General features: G+C 34.9%; 1 protein-coding gene across 2 annotated transcripts in view; it reads right to left on the reverse strand.

Annotated features, from left to right (window-relative positions):
* EXOC6B (exocyst complex component 6B) overlaps window positions 1-22952 on the reverse strand; it is a 626283-nt gene that overhangs the window by 174915 nt on the left and 428416 nt on the right. For both annotated transcript variants that reach the window (XM_074332164.1, XM_074332163.1), the window contains one exon: window positions 8238-8379. In XM_074332164.1, coding sequence (XP_074188265.1) covers window positions 8238-8379 — 142 coding nt within the window. The remainder of the gene's footprint in view (window positions 1-8237; window positions 8380-22952) is intronic.

The following is a 22952-nucleotide window of genomic DNA, read 5'->3' on the forward strand; positions in this document are numbered from 1 at the left end:
CTTTGGAGTGGGGACTTATGGAGGTTAAGTAATAATGGTGTTCTGCCACTATCTGATATCACAGTGGGCTCGGTGAGATCACACATTTACTCTGAAGTTCTTTCCCTAAATCCTGAGCTTAGGCAGATTCTCCACATTGGGTTCCTGACCTATACTGTCGGAGCTGTTATGGTGAGAATGGTGAAATGCAGAGAGCTCTGGAGCCCTTGTTCCTTTCCAAAATAGTAAACGTAGGGCAGATTAACTGGACCATCAAAAAACTGAGAGAATTTGGCAAGATGCATCCTATTGTCTTCGTGTTCAAGGACCCAGTTTATTCTGCACAAAAGACTCATGGGTCCTGGGAAAGGATGGATTACATTAAATATAAAAAGATACAATTGCTGCTGCATTTCCTTGCAACCACATGAGCCCTGGATTTGGCTTGATTATGTCATATTTGTAATATACCCATCCTTTGAATAATTTAGAGATCTGAGCAGATATCTAAAAACTGTAAACATTTAACATTAGGTAACAGTGGAAGTGGGAAAGAAAATAAGAAGAAAACATATACTAGCATTTGAATAAAGAAATGATAATTGTAATAAATAAAATTTCCGTGGCTGTTTACAAATGAATATGTACTACGGTGTTATCAGCAAATATGGTGAATGTATAAATTTTTAAAAATGTATTACAGTAAAAGGCACATTGCCATTAATCCCCCTCAAAATACTTCCTTTCGCTTTGAACATACTTATCCCACCGTTCTTGACACTTTCTGAAGCAGTTCTGGAAGTCCTCTTTCATGAGTGTCTTTAGTCACGCTGTCATGGCTGCCTCGATGTCCTGAATCAATTCAAAACATTTACCTTTCATGGTCATTTTGACCTTGGGGAAGAGCCAGAAGTCGCACGGTACCAGATCCGGTGAAAAAGGTGAACGAGGACACACCGTAATGTTTTTATTTGACAGAAATTGCAGTACTAGAAGGGATGTGTGACATGGAGCCTTTCCAATGTAATCAACAAATACGGTGAATGCTGCTGCCAAGTGCCATCCAACAGAAAGGCAGGGATCTTCAACATGGATGGAAGTGGCACATCCAACCTTAGTAACAGTGTGTGGCAAGTTTCAACTTGTTTGGTGCACTCAGTCGGGTGTGAGCTACACTTAAGAGAAACTGTGTTTTAAAGTGTCCTGTAAATCATCCTCCATCATGACAATGCTCTGTATCACACATCCCTTCCAGTATATGGCAATTTCTGTCAAATAAAAACATTATGGTGTGTCCTCGTCCACCTTATTCACCTGACCTGGCACTGTGCGACTTCTAGCTCTTCCCCAAAGTCAAAATGGTTCAGGACATCGAGGCAGCCATGACAGCACAACTAAAGACACTCACAAAAGAGGACTTCCAGAACTGCTTCAGAAAGTGGCAAGAATGATGTGATACATGTGTTTGAAGTGAGGGGGAATATGTTAAGGGGATTTAATGTCAATGTGTTTTTTACGGTAAATTTTTTTATTTAAACATTCACCACATTCTTTGGTCACACCTCGTATATACAGAAGGTGCCAAAAAAAAAAAAATGTATACACATTTTAAGAAAGGAAAAAAAAACTGTATTAAAATTGTAATATTCAATATATAATGATAACAAAAGATGAATACTCATACAAGTCACATTTGACTTCTGCAATTACAAGAGGTGCTCAAAATGGTTACCATCAGTGTATTTTTAATATGGTTTTTTTCCTTTCTTAAAATGTGTACACATTTTTGGCACCCTCTGTATATTATGTACATATATATACATCTATATACATCTATACATACATATATGATCTCATTCATAACAATAGTGTGAGACAAATATAGCAGGGATTAGTATTTCCAATTTATTGATGGACGAAATGAGTTGAGTCGTCCACTCCCATGGCTTAAATTATCATGCAGAAATATGCTGAAGCTCCCAAATCTTCCCTACCATGGATTACTGCAATAGCCTTGCAACTGGTCTCTGAGGCTCCTGATAAATAGCAGAGTTCCTTCTAAAAACACAAATCTAATCAAGTCACTCTCCTATTTAAAATTTCATGGTTTCCTATTTTATCTCCAGCCTCCACCATGGTACTCTGTGCAGTGTAGGGCTTCCACATATATTTGTTGAATAAATAAACAGATTACTGAATTAATGCTGTGAACAAGAAGTTGAGCTGGAATATGAACCTAGACCCTCTTTATTAGAATATACAAAGAGAAAGCTTGGGAGATGACAAATCCAGACACAGACTGGACATCTTGGTGCATGAATGACAGAGTAGTCCAAGTGAGATCAAGGAGGTAAGTGTTAGGCTATCTAGACCTGCTAGTATTTAAAATCCAGTTTCTCTGCTAGGATCCAGTGCTCCGCTATCCCAAACCAAATATAAGACATACAATCAAAGGAGATATGAGAAGAAATCCAAAAGCATCGAGCTAAGAAGTAGAAATAACCAGAGGTCATTGTCAATTCTTAAGGGAAAGAAATATTTTCTCAATTGCCTAAATTCTTGATAACCTTCACCTTAAAGGTTTGGTAGCCTGTCCCTAAGAGTTTCCTAACCATGCTCCTGTTAGACAATGGTACCCTAAATAGTCGTTACCATCTCTAGAGTACACAGCGAAGCTAACTGACTGATTTCTTCCAAAAGCATCGAGCTAAGAAGTAGAAAATCATCAGTTCTCTGTCATACCTTTCAGAACAACCACAGAGGTTTGACAGACAACTATCAAGAAGCAAAACTTAATTTCTTATACCAAATAAAAGGACATCTCCAAATCTAAGTGACTTACAAACTATAGACACAGGTTTGTGGCCTGCAAAAGACCTTCAGATAATTGCTAAATATTTATAATTGCTGTTCGTGCTGCTGCTGCTGCTAACAGCAGGAGAAGCTACCACTTATTGCATACTCAATGCTTTGTCAAGTCCTGAAATAAATGCTTTCATGTATTATCTCATTTAATTCTGATGCTATCCCTGTAATATTAGGTATTATTATTTACTATTCCTGTTTCATAAATGGAGTCAACTGTGAGAAGTTAAATAATATACATATGGTCACACTAAAAGTAAGTGGTGATTTGAATCTATCTGGTCGAGCTGACTCTAAAATATATATTCTTAGCAACTACAGTATATTAGCTGAATACCTCAGGCTCATGGTAATGCATATAATTCCTCTATGTATTTGGGCTCTAAGCAAGTGACAGCCCAGGACTCAGACACTGATGGTGCATTGACATTCTATCTTGTCCAGAGTTTGATTTCTTTCAGGACCTATACAGTTCTCCCAAGGACTCACAGACAATAGGGAAAATACCTCATGCACACACCACTGGGTAGAAAGATGGAAGTGTTAATTATCTTGTCATTTGGGCTGCTTTTATACGCCTCTGTATAGTCACTTGAGTCTTATGTATCATTTCTTTAAGATTTTTTATAGACCACTGAGCATCTAAAGGAAAAAAAAAATGAGGGGGATGGTATAGCAAAAGACATAGAAAAGAATTCTTTCTTTTAAAGTCAAATAAATGTCCATGTAAAGATTCTTGACAGACAAATTACTGCCAATCAGAAATGAAACATTGAATTCTAAATCAATGAAACTTAGTGGCTCCGCAATATATTAGAAAAAATTTCAGTGGTAATGTGTTTATTGGAGGCGTTACAAATGTTAGCTTCAAGCTGATCTAAGTCTGAAAGGCTATTACAAATATTGAATGGCTTTTCGGATAAGATACTGGCTCTCTGGACCCCCTTTTTGCAAGGTTAACAAACTCTATTATGTTTCTACCTTTTCATTAAATGATCTCTCCACCCTAGTCTTAACTGAAAGTTGGCTCTCTGCTAAGGATATGAATTCACTTCTCTCAAGTAGAAACTACTCATCCTTCTACATAAAATGTACTTCAGAATCAGGCCATAAGACGGGCATTTTCCTTACTCATCAGTGATTCTCCCAGACCGTCACTCAAGGCTCATATATTTAGCTTTATTACCCTCCATCTCTCTTTATCTTTTAGCTCTATCAAAAATGCAGTCATAGAGTCATTCCCAATCATTCATCAGACTTTGTTCTTTAACCAGTGGTATTTGCTGGTTGCCTACTCCACAGTCCTTTTCTTCCTATCACAATGAAGTTCTACTCTTTCATCAAAACTCAGAAAAGAATGGCTTTAAAATCAACATCAACATTGGTCTAGCCAATCATTATGTTTTCATTCTTCTGGTAAATAACTGGTTAAGACAGAAGCATGTAAAACAACTTTGGCTAACTAGAAGCAAGGAATCTGGCAGATGACTTCTTGAAACAATTGTGTGGCTGCTCTATGTTATCATGTCTGGGTATAATCCCTGGAATTGTACTTATTTCTGAATGATGATGTTATGGTGATTTTTATCTTCTTTTTGTCCCTTTTTCCCCCAAAAAAAAAAAATTTCCACAAAGAGCAGGTATAAAAAAAATAAAATAAAAAAACCTTGAAACGATGTTCTGTTACTGGTCATGATGGAGTAAGGAAGGAAGGACTCATTTTCTCACCATAAAAAACAAACAAACAAACAAATTAACTGGAAAACTGATAAAGCATCTGAAAGAATGGTTTTTGATATTAGACAGCAGTCAATGCAGGATGGTGATCCTTGAAAGAAGGGAAACAAACCAGGTGAGCATGCCTAGAAGCAGTTTCCAGGTTGTGATGCAAAAGGGGTAAAGGGAGGGAAACCAAGCAAAACACACTTTGAGTTGAAAAGTCAGAGACTGCAGTCTAGAATGCCAAGGCATCTAGTATTTGAAGGGCCAAGTACCAGAGAGGATGAGGCTACAAAAGAGAGCACTCAGGGAAACTACAGAAGGGTGCCACTGAATGTTTAGCAGAGTACTACTCTGTGCGTGTATGGTAAGAAACTGCCCACGCCTGGGGAAAGAACCACCAGAAATGAATAGGTAGAATAACTTGTGGAGCCTTTATACAGCTGGCATACTTTGTGTGCTCACCAGACAGTGTTGAAAGATCTCCAGATACCTGGGCATGGGGGTAGAGAATCATTCAAAGTGCATTGCTTTAAATTTTGGTTTCAGTTAAGACCTAGACAAAAGGCTGCTCTGGACCCACTATAAACTCAAAAGCAAATCTCAAAAGGATTCAACCAATTCCAAGTAATATAAATGGAGGTCAGAACAAAATCTAACACTATTTTAAAGAATACAACAAAATACAGCACCAACAACATAAACTTTAAAATGTCAGGCGTCAGTGCTTCTCTGTGTGGTTTCTCCACATGAGCAGCTAACTAAGGAGATGGAGGCTGCATTGTCTTTTATGACCTAGCAGCAGAAGTCACAAAGGCCACTTCTGCCACATTCTGTTTGTTACAAGCAAGTCACAAGCTTGCCCAGATTCAAAGGAAGGGGAATTAGATGTCATTTGTTAATAAGGTAGTGTCAAGGTTCTAGAAAAAGACGTGGGAAAGGGGTTACTGCTGTAGACAGCTTTGAACAATGTAGTCACACTATAGATCTGAGCTGACCTCTAGTACCATTTCTCTTCATTTTGAAAAACTACCTTTTATATTTGTTGTGGTGACAAATTTTCTAATCTTCTTTCTAATAAAGTTTATTTGCAAATGTCTTCACTTTACCTTTAGTTTTGAAGGATATTTTTTACAAGATACAGAGTTTTAGATTGATCGGCATTTTTTTCCCAGTTAATTTAAATATATTCTACTGGCTTGTTTTAGATTGATAGGCATTTTTTTTCCAGTAATTTAAATATATTCTACTGGCTTCTGGGTTGCACTGCTTCTGATAAGAAGTTAGCAGTAATTCTTATCATTGCTCTCCATTATGTAATGTCTTTTCTTTATTGGCTACTTAAAAGTTTTTCTTGTTTATCATTGCTTATTTTTAGCAATCTGACCATAATGTGCCAGGGTGTGCCTTTGTGTTTTTCCCGCTAAAGATGTGTTGAGCTTTTTGAGTCAGTAGATCAATACTTTTTAATCAAACCTAGAAAAAAATTTCAGCTCCAGTCATGCATTATGGCCATCTTTTCCTTTAAATTATTGAGGATATGTACATGTATATTCAGATTCCTAAAGGACCTGTCTGCTATTTTCAACATTGCTGTTATCAGTGGGTCTATTTTCTATTGCCTGTTTTTTTTTGTTGTTGTTGTTATGGATCACATTTTCCTGCTTCTTTTCATGTCAAATTATAGCTTTTTGCTATGAAATTGTGGGTACGTTGTGGTTGAGAGCCTGACATTTTTGTGTGTGTGTTCCTCTTCAAAGACTGTTGGTTTTGTTTTGGTAGGCAGTTATTTTACTGGCTGATTACCTCTATCTTGTTACGTCTTGTTATTAGGTTTCGTTAGGGTGGATCAAGATTAGCTCTTACTCTAGAGCTCGAGTAGCACTGTTAAGGCCAAACATTTTGGGCTCTTAATGAATGCACAAGATATTTAGCTGGTCTCTCCACTCTGGTTGGTCAGAATTCCAATGTCTCCTAGCACTCTGTAACCTCTGTCATTCCTATTAAGCTCACAGATCCCCAGTGGCTGTTCTCTGCCAAAGTTTCACCCTGCACATTGCAACCTAGTTTTTGACCAGACTCAAGGGCTTCCCAATGCAGATTTCTAGATCTATTTCTCTAAACAATTCCCTGTTCTCTAGTATCTCACCCCACAAATCTCAGCTGCCTCACCAGCCCTATATACCAATCTCTGTCTTTCTGTGTGAAACACTTTTTTACTTGGGATCTACTTTACTGCTATTTGGCTAGTGCCCCCAGACAGAAAATGAGAGTGACTGCCTTACCTGGTACCTCTCCTCTCTGAAGGATCACATCCTTGCGCTGTCTGTTGTCCAATAGACAAAAGAGTTGCTTCAGACAGTTAACCCAGTTTTACCATTGTTAATGGAAGAAGGGTAACTTTGATACCTGTTATTCTGTGATGGCTGGAACTGGAAGACTCCATTCATTCATTCATTCATTCATTCATTCACAACAGCATAGCCAATAAAACCCTAATTTCTAGCCATCAAAAGTCAACCAAAGGAAACCAACAAGTAGTAAAAATAAAAAGGTGGGGCAGAAGTGTTAGCAGACTCTCAGAATTTTCCACTATTTTAATTTTCTTAGAGTCAGAAAAAAAAATCCCATAGTCATATCATTTTGGTTCATTTTCATTTTTCACTGACAGCACAATGAACACAACACTCTTCATTCCTTCCTTTTTCATTCCTAACTGCAACTTAATTTTGTGTTCAACTCCAAATGAATAATTCGTGATGAATCAACTATGCCAATAATAATACTCCTCTTTCACTTTGCCAGATAATGTCCCAGCCTCCCTTAGAGTTGGAGGTGACCATACAACAGTTTTCTGACCAATGAGACATACAGGAAACTTTGTTAGGGGTCTCCTGAAAGATTTTTATTTTCTTAGTCAAAAGAGTAGGTGAATCTATGTAATTTTACTAACAATTGTCACCCCAATAAATTTAATAAAATAAAATTTAAAAAAAAAAAAAAAGAGTAGGTGAAGCTGGCCCCCTTTTCCTGTCTTGAATGTGAGTCTCTTCTGACTATAAAACAGATGAGGAGGAAAAGTTCCCACTCCAAGTGTGGCAGAGAAGAGGGAACAAAAAGAGTCTGGGTCTTTGAGGACATCACCGTGCAACTAAATCAATTCAGTAATTCACTGCCTATGAGAAGAAGAAAACCTATGTGTTTAAACTACTGTCTAAGGTTTTCTGTTTCTACCTGTAATAGAAAATATATCTGACTGATAAATGCTTTCTAAGAACACACCATTTGTCGTTTAGAGTAAGAAGGGTTTGCAAATAAGATGTACAAGGAGTTTTAAAATATAGCATATAAAAGCAATGCATTCTTTTGAAGTCTTTGGACTAATCAGGTTTTCTTTGGGATCTATTAAATGTATGTCTGCCTATATTTCCCTCTAGATTGCCAACTTCCTGTGGCCAGAGATCTTCTCTGTTCTGCATATGGGCCTCGGCACTTTTGCATGCTCACATTAGCTTGCTGATAGAGTCTACTTCTAGATGTCCTATCAGTTATTTCTGTCCTCTAGGTATTCTTTGAATTCATCAAGAACAAAGACCCTACAGACTTAAAACTTTTTTTTTCCACAGAAGTGAGTATGCAGGTAAAACAGACAAAGGGATAGTTCACTGTCTTACGTTCACATTCTCTGACATCCAAGTTGAACTGCTGTAATGCTCCCAAGGTGAGCTGCCTTACTTCAGCTTCCAGCAAAAGTTGCATCAAGGATGTGGATAAATGCTTGCAAGCTGACATGCACGCTGTCTGAGCCACCTTTCCCTGAAATACATGAGTGTAAATCATAACGTTAACAGATTAAAATGAAATTCCAAAAAATTAAAATCATTTCTTTTTCAATTAGGAATGTCTGTAAGGTTTTCTTCATCATAATACTGTTAATATTATTTCTTACAAATAATAATTGGAATTAATAGCATTCAAATAATATTGGAATTAATAGCACTGATGGCAATCCTCCCAAATATTAGCTTCGTCACGATCAGTCATGTAGCTATAACACTAAGATAAAATTCATACAGCCCAGATATTTATTTAAGAAGCACTTTTGTAAATCAACAACAGATAAACAATATGCAAAATCCTAAACCAAGAAGAAATTTTTCCACAGAGAACTAATTTCAAACAGTCCTTTCCAAAACAATCACAAAATTTAAAAAACAAATGTAAACAATAATCCCTAACTTATCTAGAAACCAAAGTCTTCACTGCTTTATGCTTTAATATATAGAAAATGAAAAGAATGAAAAAGTTTTCCTGAAAAAAATAATTAAAAGGACGAATTTTGTTTTCTTACAAAATGAACAATGAATGTTAACATAAATTCTAAGCTAATTTTTATTGATATTAAAATTAATACTTTACTGCCTTCTCTAAAGTATTCAAACACTTTATATTGAGTGAATTGCATCTTAGTCTCAGGTCAAAGTCATATTTAATACAAGATATATTCACATTTTTCCAGCCACACATCCATTTTAGTTCTGTTATTCTGAAAAGCAGGGTGACATGTGTCTTAAGAAGTCTGAGTTCTCAAATTAGACAGTGGATCCTTCTTTGAAATTATGAAATATTTCAGCCATACAGAAAGATATATAGAATTACACAATAAGCACTTAAGTATTGACTAAGCATTTCAAATATAGTTTAAGCCCCTGGCTGACCTCATGAATCATTTTCCTCCCTCTCCCCACAGGTGACCATTATTGGTGTTACTTATACCATTTGCATTTGTTTTAAATACTATTATGATATTTGTCTCTCTCTGTCTGCCTTATTTCACTTAGCATAATACCCTGTAGGTGCACCCATGTTGTTGCAGACGGTAAGGTATCACTCTTTTTTGTGGCTGAGTAATAGTCCATTGTGTTTGTGTACCACATCTTTATCCAATATGAGCGCACTTATATGTGGAATCTAAGGAACAAAATAAACAAACAAACAAAACCAAAACAGACTCACAGATGCAGAGAACAAAGCGATGGTTGCCAGATGGGAGGTGATATTGGGGGGCTGGATGGAAAAGGTCAAGGGATGAAGAAGTACAAATTGGTAGTTACAAAATAGTCACAGGGATGTAAAGTACAGCATAGGGAATATAGTAACTCATATTTGTAATAACTATGCATGGTGCCAGGTGGGTACTAGACACATCGGGAGGATCACTTTGTAAATTATGTAAATGTTTAACCACTATGCTGTACACCTGAAACTAATTAAAATATATTGAATGTCAACTGAAATTGAAAAAAAATTGTTATAAAACTTTTAAAAAATACTACTATGATAAGGATATATATGACAAGAAATATATTACTTTATGTATGTTGAAACTTTTACAATATCATGTGGTATGTCATTTTGCAACTTGCTTTTTTGGTTCAATATTATGTGAAGCTTTTTTAATGTAACGCATGTGGAGGTAGTTTATTCCTTTAGTTATTCTATAGTATTCCATTTTAGGAGTATACCACAATTTATTTGTCCATTCTTCTCTTGTTGGAGATGTAGGTTATTCCTACTTTTTTTTTTTTTTTTTGGACTATTATAAGTAAAGTAGACCATAGAGTAATGTAGGTCTAGTAAGAATTCATGAAAATTCCAGATTCTCACTACAGTATCCTTTTATATCTTTTTTTCTTTTCCCGATATGTTTCACTGGGCCAGGGAGTATCTGTTCCTCTTCTAAAAAAGGGAGATAGTACCATCCATTGCTTCCTATACAAAGATACAATTAAACACAATTAAGACAAATGTGTAGAAATCTTACAAACTCCTTCAAAGAAATATGTTCTGTGAAAGAAAGCTGTCCTTTCACACCAACTTTCTCTTTTGCTTTTGGCTGCCTGAGTAACAACATTTCCTTGCTTAGGTTTTGGTGTGTCAAATTTTATTCTCTAACTAGAGTTATTTCATGAGTTATTTCACTTTGAAATAGAGAAAGTTCAGACACAGAAGCTGATCTAGCAAGGCAAGTAATTGCGAAACTACTCAGAGAGAACAGAAAGCCACCCTATAAATTGCTCCCTCTCTCAGTGTACCTGGGCCTCTGCTTCCTTACCTCTAGCCTGACCTCTACTGTAGGCATCTCCTTTATTATGGATCTTTGTTGTACTTCTGCCTGTCCTCTGGAACTTGAGTTTTTGGATTGATGAAAACTATACATCCACATTTCCAAGAAGCTCAATGAACACAAAGTAGGACACCACACACACATCAATGAACATTATAATCAAATTGCTAAAAAAAACAATTGCCAGAGAAAGGCCTAGGTGGAGTGTATTACATAAATGTGCCTGTTATTGATTTCAAATTTATTTCTGTTGTAGATGGCAAACATAGTTGATGTAATTTTACTTCTTCTGAATCTATTGAGAGTTGTTTTATGGCCCAGAACATGCTCTAGCTTAATGAATGCTCCATGTTCATTGGGAAAATAATGCAGCTGTTGGTGGGGGAATGTCTTATAAATGCAATTAAGTTGTTTGCCATTGTTCTATATCCTTACTAATATTCCATCTACTAGTTTTATCAGTTACTGAAAGGAATGTTAAAATAACCAACTATAATTGTGAATTTGTCTATTTATTCTTTCAGCTCTGTCAACTTTGTTCATGCATTTTGAAGATATGTTATGGAGTGCAGACACATTTAGACTGAAATGTCTTGATGAATTGGCCCTTTTGTCATTATGAAATGTCAGTCTTTATCCTGAGAATATTCCTTCTTCTTAGGTCTACTTTATCTGATATTAATATAGAAACTCAACTTTCTTATGATTAGCGTTTGTATTGTATATCTTACTCCTTCCTATTACTTTTAGCCTCTCTGTGTCTTTATAAAGTGAGTTTCCTATAGGCAGAATATAGTTGGATAATTCCATTTTATCCAGAATAATAAATCTGTCATTTATTCAGAGTGTTTATATCATGTAATTATATTTAATATAATTAACAATATGGTTGGATTTAAATCTATGACCTGGATCTTTGTTTTTGTCCAATCTGCTCTATGTCTTTCCTGCCTTCCCTTTAATTAAATGAATATTTTTATGATTCTATTTTATCTCCATTTTTGCTACATTAGCTATACATTACTAGCTATATCTCCTTGTTTTACACATTCAGTGGTTGCTCTAGGCTTTACAATATGTGTAAACCTATCAGTCCACCTTCAAACAATATTGTATGATTTCATATATGAGAAGAATATCCTTCCATTCACCCATTCCATGTGACTTTTTTCATATATTTTACTTCTTAACTTTATATGTCAACTTGACTGGGCCATGGGATGACCAGAAAGCTGGTTAAACATTATTTCTGGGTATCACTGTGAGGTGTTTTCGAAAAGCGACTGGCATTTGAATTGCTGGACTGAGTAAAGCAGATGGCCCTCCCCAATGAGGGTGGACATCATGGAATCCATTAGGGCCATGAATAGGACAAAAGGCAGTCCTAGAAGGTTGAATTCACCCTCTGACTGACTGCTTGAGCTGGGACATCAATCTTCTCCTGCTATGGGTGCTGCTGGTTCTCAAGTTTTAAGATTTAGACTGAAAAAAACCATACCATGAGCTCTCTGGCTCTCATGCCTTCAAACTATACCACTGGCTTTCCTGGGTTTCCAGCTAGCAGATGGCAGATTGAGGGAATTCCCAGCCTTCATAATTGAGTGAGCCAGTACCTTATCAGTAAATCAATCAATATCTATCTATCTATCGATCATCTATCTATCTATCATCTGTCTTCTAGTAGTTCTGTTTCTCTGGAGCACCCTAATACAGACTAATTAGCTATATCTCCTTGTTTTATACATTTAGTGATTGCTCTAGGCTTTACAATATGCATCTTTAATTTATTACAGTCTATCCCTCAAATAATATTATACTATTTCATACATATGAATAGTATCTTTCCATTCACCCCTTCTATGTGATTGTTTTCATATATTTTATTTCTTTATAAGTTATGAATATCAATAGCATCATTATATCATTATTTTTGGTATCAAAATTCCATTATCTAATATATTTTAAAATGAGAAACAATTCTTTCATATTTCCCACATTTTTCATTTTTGGAGTCTTTATTCCTCTATGTATATCTAAATTTCCATTTCTGCCTGTAAAACTTGTTTTAACACTTCTTGAAAATCAGGTCTTCTGGCAACAAATTCTCTCAGCTTTTGATTGTCTGAAAAAGTATTTCATCTTTATTGCTTGCTAGGTATAAGATTCCATTGTGACAGTTATTTGTTATTTTTATATCACATTTAAAGAGTTGTTTCTTCTGGCCTGCACGTTTTCTGATGAAAAAGAAGTATGCAGTCATTTCATCACTGTTTCTCTGTATGTAATGTGTCTTTTGGTCCCTCTGGTTGCTCTAACATTTTTTCTTTACTATTGTTTTTTAGCAATTTGATTATGATGTACATTGGTGTGTGTGTGTGTGTGTGTTGCCCTGCTTGGTGTTCATTGAGCTTCTTGGAAATGTGGGTTTATAATTTTTATCAAATTTAAAATTTTTGCAGTCATTATTTCTTCAAACACTTTTCCTCTTCCTTTTTCTCCTCTCTTAGGAAGCCAATTAGACATACATGACACTTCTTGATATTGCCCCAGATATAACTGATGCTCTCTAAAATTTTCCCCCGTTTGGATAGTTTCCATTGCTCAGTCTTTTAAATCTTCTAATCTTATCTTCTAAAGTTGCTAATTTTTGCTACTAATCCAATTCAGTATATTTGTCATTTCTGATACATGTTTGTCTTTAGACGTTCCATTATTCATTTTTATAACATCTATTTCTCTCCTTATATTTACATTTATCTTTAAATCTTGAACTCATTGAACATGTGTGTGGTGGGGGCAGTTTTAAAGCATTTATCTGCTAATTCTGCCACCTCTGTCATTTCTGCAACTTTTTCTATGGACTAATTATTTTCCTTGCTATGGATCAACTTGTTCTGTTTCTTGTGACATCTAGTAAATTTTTATTGAACACTAGATATTGTGAATGTTAGGTTGTGAGTGTCTCTATTTTGTTGAATTTCTTTAAAGAGTGTTGACTTTTGTTGTGGCAAATGGTTCAGTTTCTTTTGAAAATTTGAGGTTTTTTAGTATGCGCTTTTATGTAGTGATAAGAATCATCTTTTCTCTATGGTTACTTTAGGCCTAATACAAATGTAACTTTAGACCCACTACTAACCACTCTTCTGGTGGCTCTACAGAATTAATGCTTCAAGAATTGAGTGGAGTCTTTCCCTTCTTACAGGTTGAAATTTTAACATCTCCCTTCCTTGTGTGAGTTCTGGCAATTGTACTCAGCTTCTGAACCCTGGCATTGTTTTTCCTCTGACATCACAGATTTTTCCTACACATGAACAGCTTAGTATTCAGCCAAAGCTTCAAAGGGTTTCCAGTGCAGATTTCTGGTGCTATTCCTCAAAATACCTTCCACATCTCAAAACTGCTTCCTTATAAGTGTCAGCAACTTCCTCTCCAAATTCCAATCTTTGTCTTCTTAGCAATACTACCATGCTGTGCTTGGGTTACCTTGGGTACCCTACCTGTACCACAATTTGCAAAGTACATGTAGAGGCAGATTGCTGGGGCTAAATTTCATTTGTTTTCCTTTTTTCAGAGACCACAGCCCTGCACTGCCTGCTGTCCAATATCTGAACACAGTTGTTTCATTTATTTTGTCTGTTATTCCAAATGTTTGTGATTGAGAGTAAATCTGGTACCAATTATTTCAACATAGCCAGTAGTAAGCATCTTACCTTGATTTTTGGAAGACATGTTTTGCTGGGTACTGAATTGTATATTGACAGTTTTCTTTTACTTTTGGAATTTTAGAAGGTTCATTCTATTGGCCTCCATTGTTAGTATGAGAAGTCATCCATCATTTTTATTATTTTCCCCTTGAACGTGTTTTAGCTCCGTAGCTGTTTTAAGCTTTTTCTTTATATCTTAATATTCATATGCCTATGTATATTCATAGTTTTCTTTGCATTTCTCCTGCATGGGCTTGTTAGGCTTCCAGAATCTGTGAATTGATGCCTTTTCTCAGATATTGAAAATTCTCAAGCAATATTTCTTTAAGTAGTGTTTCTATACCATTCTCATTCACTTTTCTCCTTCTGAGACTCCAGATACATACATGGTTACTACTTTCAATTGTGTTCCATCTTTCTTCATGCTCCATTCCATTTTTTAAATTGAAAATAAATTTTTTATTGTTTTTGTCTTGATATGTGTTTAAGTTAGGTGTTTTCTATAGACCTGCCTTTGAGTTCACTAAGCTTGACTTCTGCTTAAAAATTCACCTAATGAGCTTTTCATTACAGATTTTGCATTTTGCTTTTCTAGACTACACATTTCATTCTTAATATCTATTCAAATAATTCATCTTTGCTTTTGTATTTTGTCCATTCTTTCCTGTTTTCTTTAACACATTAATCACAGTTATTTTGAAATCTTTGTTTGCTGGCATAAATACCTGGATTACCTGATGATCTACTTCTATGACTATTTTAACTTTTGATTATAGGTCAGTTTTTTCTGCTTACTAGCATGTTAAGAAACTGTTTTATATGCTCTTCAATGCAGATAAGATGTTATGAAGCCTCTTGATTATCTTATCTTCCTCAATAGAGGTTGAGTTTTATTCAGGCAGGCCATTAAATTATTAGTGGAGCACGCTGATTTTGTTGAGCTTGTTTTTAAAGTTACAGTGGGTCCATTTTAGTTTTGTCATACTCTTAAGAACTTGTCCTTAATTGAAAATGGCTTTACTGATATTTAAACTGAAAGGCCATGGTATTCATCAGGTCTCTTTATGGGTCCAATTCTCCAATGTCTCTGACTATGCAACTTCTAGAGTATTTGCTCATATTCCAGCAGCTGTTGTCTTCTAAAGCCCCAAAGTGTGCCCTATTCATATGTAGCCTAGAAATTAGCCAAGGACTGAAGAAGAATTTTATAAAGACAGTTTTTTGCGTTCTTTCTCCATCTTTCTTTCTATGTATTTTGGTATCCTATTCCTCTAAAATCTATTCTTATTGATACTCAAGCATTGATCCCTTCATTTTTCTTATTGTTTTTATTTTTGGATAATACACTCATTTTATATTTTCTCTAGTTTTTACAGTTTATACTAGAGGATAAATCTGATAGAATGGCATCACAACTAGAACCCTAAAACAATCTGTTGAATTCACTAATTTATATTATACCAGAAAGAAAACTATAATAACCATTTAAATAATTTCTCCCTGGTCAATAATTTTATATGCCCTAGTCTTGATTTCCATTATTAGCTCTGCAAACATTTTTGCATTATAAAGAAAATGCAGACATATATATGTCTTTTGAACCCAAATTTACAATAAAGAATAAAGGGTATAGCCAATTAATCAGTACATTAAAAACAACAATAACACCACTAGCAAATACTTAACTTGCATGTTTTACTGCCATAGACCAAAACAGTGTCAGAAAAACAAACGAAAAAAATATAAAAGTAAACAGGGAAATCACGTATGTGGTCTAATAAAAACCAACATACATACCAAGTACCATTCCCTAGATACTGACTTTAATCTTTGTCTTGGTTTCATCATCTGCAAAATAGATTATTATTATTATTATTATTATTATGGTTAAATAAAAATAATTCCTATGTAGCATTTACCGCAGTACCTGGCTTATATTAAATACTCAGTAAATGTCTTATTTGTATAATTTTTATTCCTATGACTCTAATATGGAAAACTGTTAAAAATCAATGGATATAGTCACTTAAAATGTAAGTATTTTATGAGTGCAGAATATTTTACTAACCATTTGTCCCTTTTATAGAGTCATGCAATTTTCTTCTTTTAAACCAAAAAATTCTGTCGTGCAAAAAAGTGGAAAGTGTACTTCCTGTTCTGAAGCAAATCAAGTATAACATGCAATTAAGTGCTAAATTGAGCAGAATAAACTCTAGGTGGAAGATGATTTTAGAAGAAAAGGTTATGAGGCCAAAATAGTCAGGGAAGGCTTCACAAAAATGGTACGACTTGATGCGTAACCTTCATTACATCCCAAAAACAACACCATAGAAATAATTGCAAGTGCTTTACAATTCGAAATAAGGTAATATAAAGCACTCTACAAATAACAACAATCACAACTACAGAAACCTACATAGAATAAGTCCTCATAATGAGAAATAAAAACTCTTCCTTTCTCTTTCCTCAGCTCCTGTTCGGGTTAAAGGTCAACTTCATCAAGTCATCTCATTAACACAGAAATGTCTTTGAAGGTATGCCGTCTTTGCCATGCTTGACATTTCACCAGACTACAACCAAGATGCCAAAGAATCAGATTCAAATATTAATGAGCAAAAGGTCATGATGAGGTAATCTCCAAAGTTCTATTAGTTCCTGTTTTTTTGACCCTATCCAATTCCCTCTCCCTTTCTCCAGTCCTCTCTTACTGCATAAGTTTACAGTCACTGGCTTAGTTTCAAGATATACCCTCTAGACTGTAATTCCACTTGAAGTGCATTTTAAGTGGAGGTCTCCTGGATGCCAGATCCCCCATCCACCGGTGATCTGTAGAGGTATGAAGTTCAAATAAAAAGAAGAGAAAGAATCAGCTAAAAACCACAACTAATATTGATTTCTAATTCTTACAACAAATAAAAGGAAAAAAGAAAAATAGGAAAAATAAAAAAGAAACCCTCTCTCTTTCAAACTTTCCAATAAGCTATTTAATAATGTGACAAAGCAGAGCATATTAAAATATTAACCAAAGCTTCCAGGAAAACCTCTATAATCTCAATTGTTTATTCAAGACCTTTACAAACCTCATAAAAAATTAAGTGGGCTTGGAAAACACACACCACAGCCATAGGAGAGAGTTTACAAAACACAATGGTACAGACGCCTGACTGTCTGCCAGCCAGTTGCTTTTAACTTCCACATACAACATATTACTCAGTTCCTAACTGGTCAATACCCTAAATAAGAGCATTTCTCCTCCCAAACACCTCATTAGCCTGAGTTTCTTTTTTACTTTTTTGAGCTAACATATCCTGTAGGTGCTTCGGTTCATTATTTTCTGCCAATAACTAATGCTTCACTTCAGAATATTTAAAACCTTAGGTTCTCTGAGACAAATCATTTAACATCTTCTTTACAAGAAATGAATTAGCTCTCTAATGAGTCTCACTATGGGAGAACAGTGCATGGGAAGTAGTAGTGAAAACAAGATACAACTAGAGTGGAAGTGAAACAGAGACCAGAGCAAGGACTTTAGTTCACATTAACTTAGGTTCAAATTCTGGCCCCATCACTTATGTGACCTTTAGGTCCGTTGTGTATTCTTGGTTAGACTCAGTTTCCTCATCAGTAAAATGAAGATGTCAGCAACCTTGCAGAAATTGTATGCAATAAATGAGATAACATAAGAAAGAGCCCCGTACAGTGTCTGGCACATAGTAGGGGCCCAGTGAGGGGTAGGTACTTTATTATAAAATGCTCCTGTCATTTTGAAGAGCAGTGCCTATAGCTTAAGAATATTTTTAATGAAAATTTATTGGGTCCCAGGCAGAATCAAATTTTCCACATTTCTTAAAAAGTGGCTAGAGAGAAATTCAACATACAAATTTTAATGTGAGCTGAACTCAGTCAACTTTCATACACCTAGAAATCTACTGTGAGTTAATCACATTGTAGGAAATTGAACATAAAATATAGTTAGACAAATGCTCTTAAACCATTTAGATCCCAAGGAAACATGCTGCATACTCTCCCCATCCCCATCTTTTCCTCTTTTGAATGCCCTACAGGAGCTGTAAAAGAGGAAACTTTTCATCATAGTATCTGTGTGAAAGCACCAAAATATGTTAACAATTAGAGAAGAGGAAACCTGAAAGACGGCCTTGTTAATTAAGGAACTTGCTATCAAAGAACTCATTAAAAGGTAATGAAACCAAATGGCTATTAAAATAAATACCCAATGAATAAAGGTTGTCTGGCTAACGGCCCCTCAATACAGCTTTTTACAAACACTCCTAATAGTAAAGACTCAGAAAAAGATGAAAAGCCACAACAATGCTAAAACCAAGATTGATGAAACCAGAGATGAAATTATCCTAAATAGAAGGCAGAAGCTGGATTAAGAAAAACCTTCCTAGAATTCAGAATGTGGGACAAACATTCTTGTAAAGTCCTCTACCGTATACCCGCTGTTCTCAGACCCTGGGAATTGCGTACCATAGAGGAAGGCAGTGGTTCCTTTCTGTACTTTGCTACTCCTAACCATTGGGTTAGAATACAGTTCTCCCTCTTTCCTAGCAAATCTCTCACCTATTCTCTGCCACCTAGCTTCTTTCTTACGTAAATAGAACCTGCAAATCTTACAGAGATGGCATAAAGTTATGGTTGAAAGGAAACTGATGGAATATATTGGAATCTCAGAGGTATAGTCCTGGAGAAAGGGAAGAAAAAAACCTGAAGGATCTCTGTAACAGGACATGCTAGAAATTGACCATTTACATTGTACTACGCAAGTTCAGAACATTTTCAGAAAACCAGACTGGTAATAGGAGGAAGATGCCACATACACTGAAATATAATATATATTTGCAGAATATGTTAATTGTCTACTCATTATCCATGCTCCCTTCTACCTTAACAAAACAATCCTTGGCAATATAAACAGAATATTTACATTCCTCAACCTCTTGTCATGTGTGGAAGGCAAATGATCTGAAAGTAGAAATGTCTGCAGAAGCCCTTTTGCCTGGTCTTTCCTTCTTTCTGCTGTCAAAACATGTATGTGATGGCTAGAATTCTAGCAGCTACCTTGGAATCGTGAGGAAAAGGTCAAGACAATGACAGAGACCTCAGCCTGACTTTTCTGAGTCTCTGAGCTAGTATCATTTCTAGAGTTGTTATTACATGAGAAAATACACCCTTACATAGGTATGGAAGCTACTGAAGCTGGTTAGCTATTATTATTGACAACAGATAACCATATGAAAGCCAATAGACTCAGGAAGTCAGTAGAGAGATGTACACATCACTAGGCACAAATAGTCTGGGTAAATGAGAAGACTGCCATAAAATGGGGCAGAGAAAAGGATGAAAGACTGTCTACCGACCTTGTTTTTGACAAGTATACAGTCTGTATACATCCTCTATGTCTGCAGTCAAGTAAGGGGGGAGTAAAATACTAGCACACGACCCAAGTAAAAATACTGCAGAACAGAGGAAAAAGTACAGCCTCTGTGATAATTCATTTTATGTGTCAATTTGACTGGGTCATAGGGTGTTCAGATATCCAGTCAAACATCATACAGAGTATGTCTGTGAGAGTATTTTTGGATGAATCAGTAAACTGAGTAAAGAGATTCCCCTCCCTAATGTAGGTGGGCCCCATACAATCGTTGAAGGCCCAACTAGAACAAAAAGTTGACCCTCCTGTAAGTAAGAAGGAATTCTTCCTCACCTGAAACTAATATAAAATAATATTGAATGTCAATTGTAATTGAAAAAATAAAATAATTAATTATTTTTTAAAAAAAGAAGAAAGAACTCTTACTGCTTAACTGCCTTGAGCCAGACATCAGTCTTTTCCAGCCTTCAGACTTAAACTGAAATATGGCTCTTACTGAGTCTTGAGCTTTCACACTCGAACCTACACCAACTTCCTTGGTCTCCAGCTTGCTGACTATAGATCTTGAGACTCCTCGGTCTATTAATGTATATTATAAGGGGCTCACGCAATTATACACACACGTAATTATACACACACACACACACACACCACTTATTGGTTCTGTTTCTCTGGAGAATCCTGACTAATAATAGCATTCAAAAGACTCAAAAGATTATCAAGCCTTGGAAAACTGTATATTAATGGATTAAAAGGAAATTTTAAAGTAACTGTTTTTTTAATTAGTTTCAGGTGTACAAAACAATGTAATAGACATTTATACCCCTCACAAAGTGATAACCTCCCTCCCCCAATCTACTACTCCTCTGACATCGTATATAGCTGTTACAATTCCATTGACTCTATTCCCTGTGCTGTACTCCACATCCTGTGACTATATATATATTAAATTATATAATAGTTGACATTCAGTATTATTCAGTTTCAGTTTCTTTGGTATCACCATCTAAAGTATAAAATAAACTATTCTCAGTGAAGGAGAGGCATAAAACAATAAGGAGAAAATAGTGAAGTGAAATGATAGCATGATAAATAAAACCTCAACAGGAATGGAAATGGAATGGATGCGACACAAAGGGTTGTAAGAAAACCAAACATATAGTAACTAAATTAAAATCCATGTGAGAGGGAACAAGGGCAGGATTTAAACTATGGAAAATTACCCAAGTTATGTGGATAATAAACATGAGACATTCTCCCAGAACTTAGAACACTAGTATGAAACTGAAAATTATAATACAGAAAGTGATCAGTTTGAATACAGAAGATCAAGTTAACATCAGGTCAACGGATGTTTGCAAAGAAGAGCCAAGAAAAAAATAAGACACCAAAAATAATCAATATGTTAGAGGAAAAATTTCCAAAAAGGTACAAGTATTAAGGCAAAAGAATTAGTTCCGTAACCAAACAACAAAATCAGACTTCTTTGCCACAACACTAAAAACCAGACGACAGTGGAACAACATGTACAGGGTACATTACAGATTGGGAAAAAATGTGCAAAGTTTTTAAAATCAAGCTAAAATGTAAGAAGAAAACATTCAATATTTAACATATAAGGAAGGCCTGGCAAAATATGTAACAAACCTTTACTTGAAGATACACTGTGAAAGCCATGCTCTAAAGCATGAAAACTAATTAAAAGTGACATAAGCTTCATATTGTCTTAAACTAAATGTAGATGATCAGTATTTACTATTGAAAAAAGACATATAACGTAGAAAATAATGCTGTAATAATACTCTTGATCTAAAACACAGGAATATATCTAAAAATATAGGAGAGAAAGAGGGAGAATGAAAATGTGTGGTGACAAAATACTTATATTAAGTATATCTCAAATAAAATGTTTGTGCTTTCTAAAAGCTTAGAGAATTATACATTGAAGAACTTTAAAAAAAATGAAAGGACTTATGTTCAAAACTCTGAAGATGGGTAAACTGAAAAAAAAAGGACATGTGCAAAAACAAAGGAAACAGAAGAAACTTTAAAAAGATAAATAATGAAACAAAATAACACAGTTATAACCAAGTCAACAACACAATTGTATATTGTTTAAATTATTGTATTAAAAGACAAAGGCAAGACTAAAAGTTGATGAAACTGACAAAATAATAGGTAACATCATGCAAGGAAAAACAAATGTAAAGGAAGAGATAATAACATGTTAATTAGCAGATAAGTTCAAATTCAAGAAAAAAGTTATTTTAAAGAGTCATTTCCCATTAGCATTCTAAAATACACAAGCCCTAATCAACATACCAAAATACATAATGAAAAAATTACAGAAATGGGAAAATACCAAACAACACAGACAACAAAATGATAGTAAGATATCTTAACAGAATACACTGAGACTTTGACAAATCAAGCACAAATATTATAAGTGAAATCTAAATAATAATGCAATAATATGAATTTATATATTTCTACATTATGGTCAGGAAATACATCTTCTTATCAGTAAATGGGGCAATATCCAATGAAATCCTAAAGGATTTCTCAACATTAGTGCTTCAACATAGAGCTAAACATAAACCTCAACTGTTTTGCCACTGTTATGCAAAAGAAAATATCTAATAAAACCCCAAAATGTTAGTTATAAATCTAGAAAAAAAATAGAAGAATAATTTCTAGCTCTTGGAGTAGATGATTTCTTAGTTCGGACACATTGAAAAGGCAAGGACTCTCCAGATATATACCTGAAATAAAACTGGTATCAGAATATATTAAACAATATAAAACTTAATAATTAGAAAATTCACACAACTGAAAATATGGGGGAAAGATTTGAACAGGTACTTGACAAAAGAAGATATATAAACAACCAATGAGCACATGAAAAGTGCTCAGCATCATTAGGTATCGAAGAAATGATGAACAAAACCCACAAGGAAATGCCAGTACATACTCATTAGAGTAACGGAAATTAACAAAAAAATGACAATACTAAATGTTGACAAAAATTTTGAGTAACTGCAACTCTCATACATTGGTTTTAGGAATATAAAATGGGACAGCTACTTTCAAAAAGCACTTGTTAATTTCTTAAAAGTTAAAAACATACATTTACCATTTGACACAAATGCAAATTAAGATAAAA

The sequence above is a fragment of the Rhinolophus sinicus genome, linkage group LG05, assembly GCF_036562045.2.
Source record: "Rhinolophus sinicus isolate RSC01 linkage group LG05, ASM3656204v1, whole genome shotgun sequence".
Taxonomy (NCBI): Eukaryota; Metazoa; Chordata; class Mammalia; order Chiroptera; family Rhinolophidae; genus Rhinolophus; species Rhinolophus sinicus.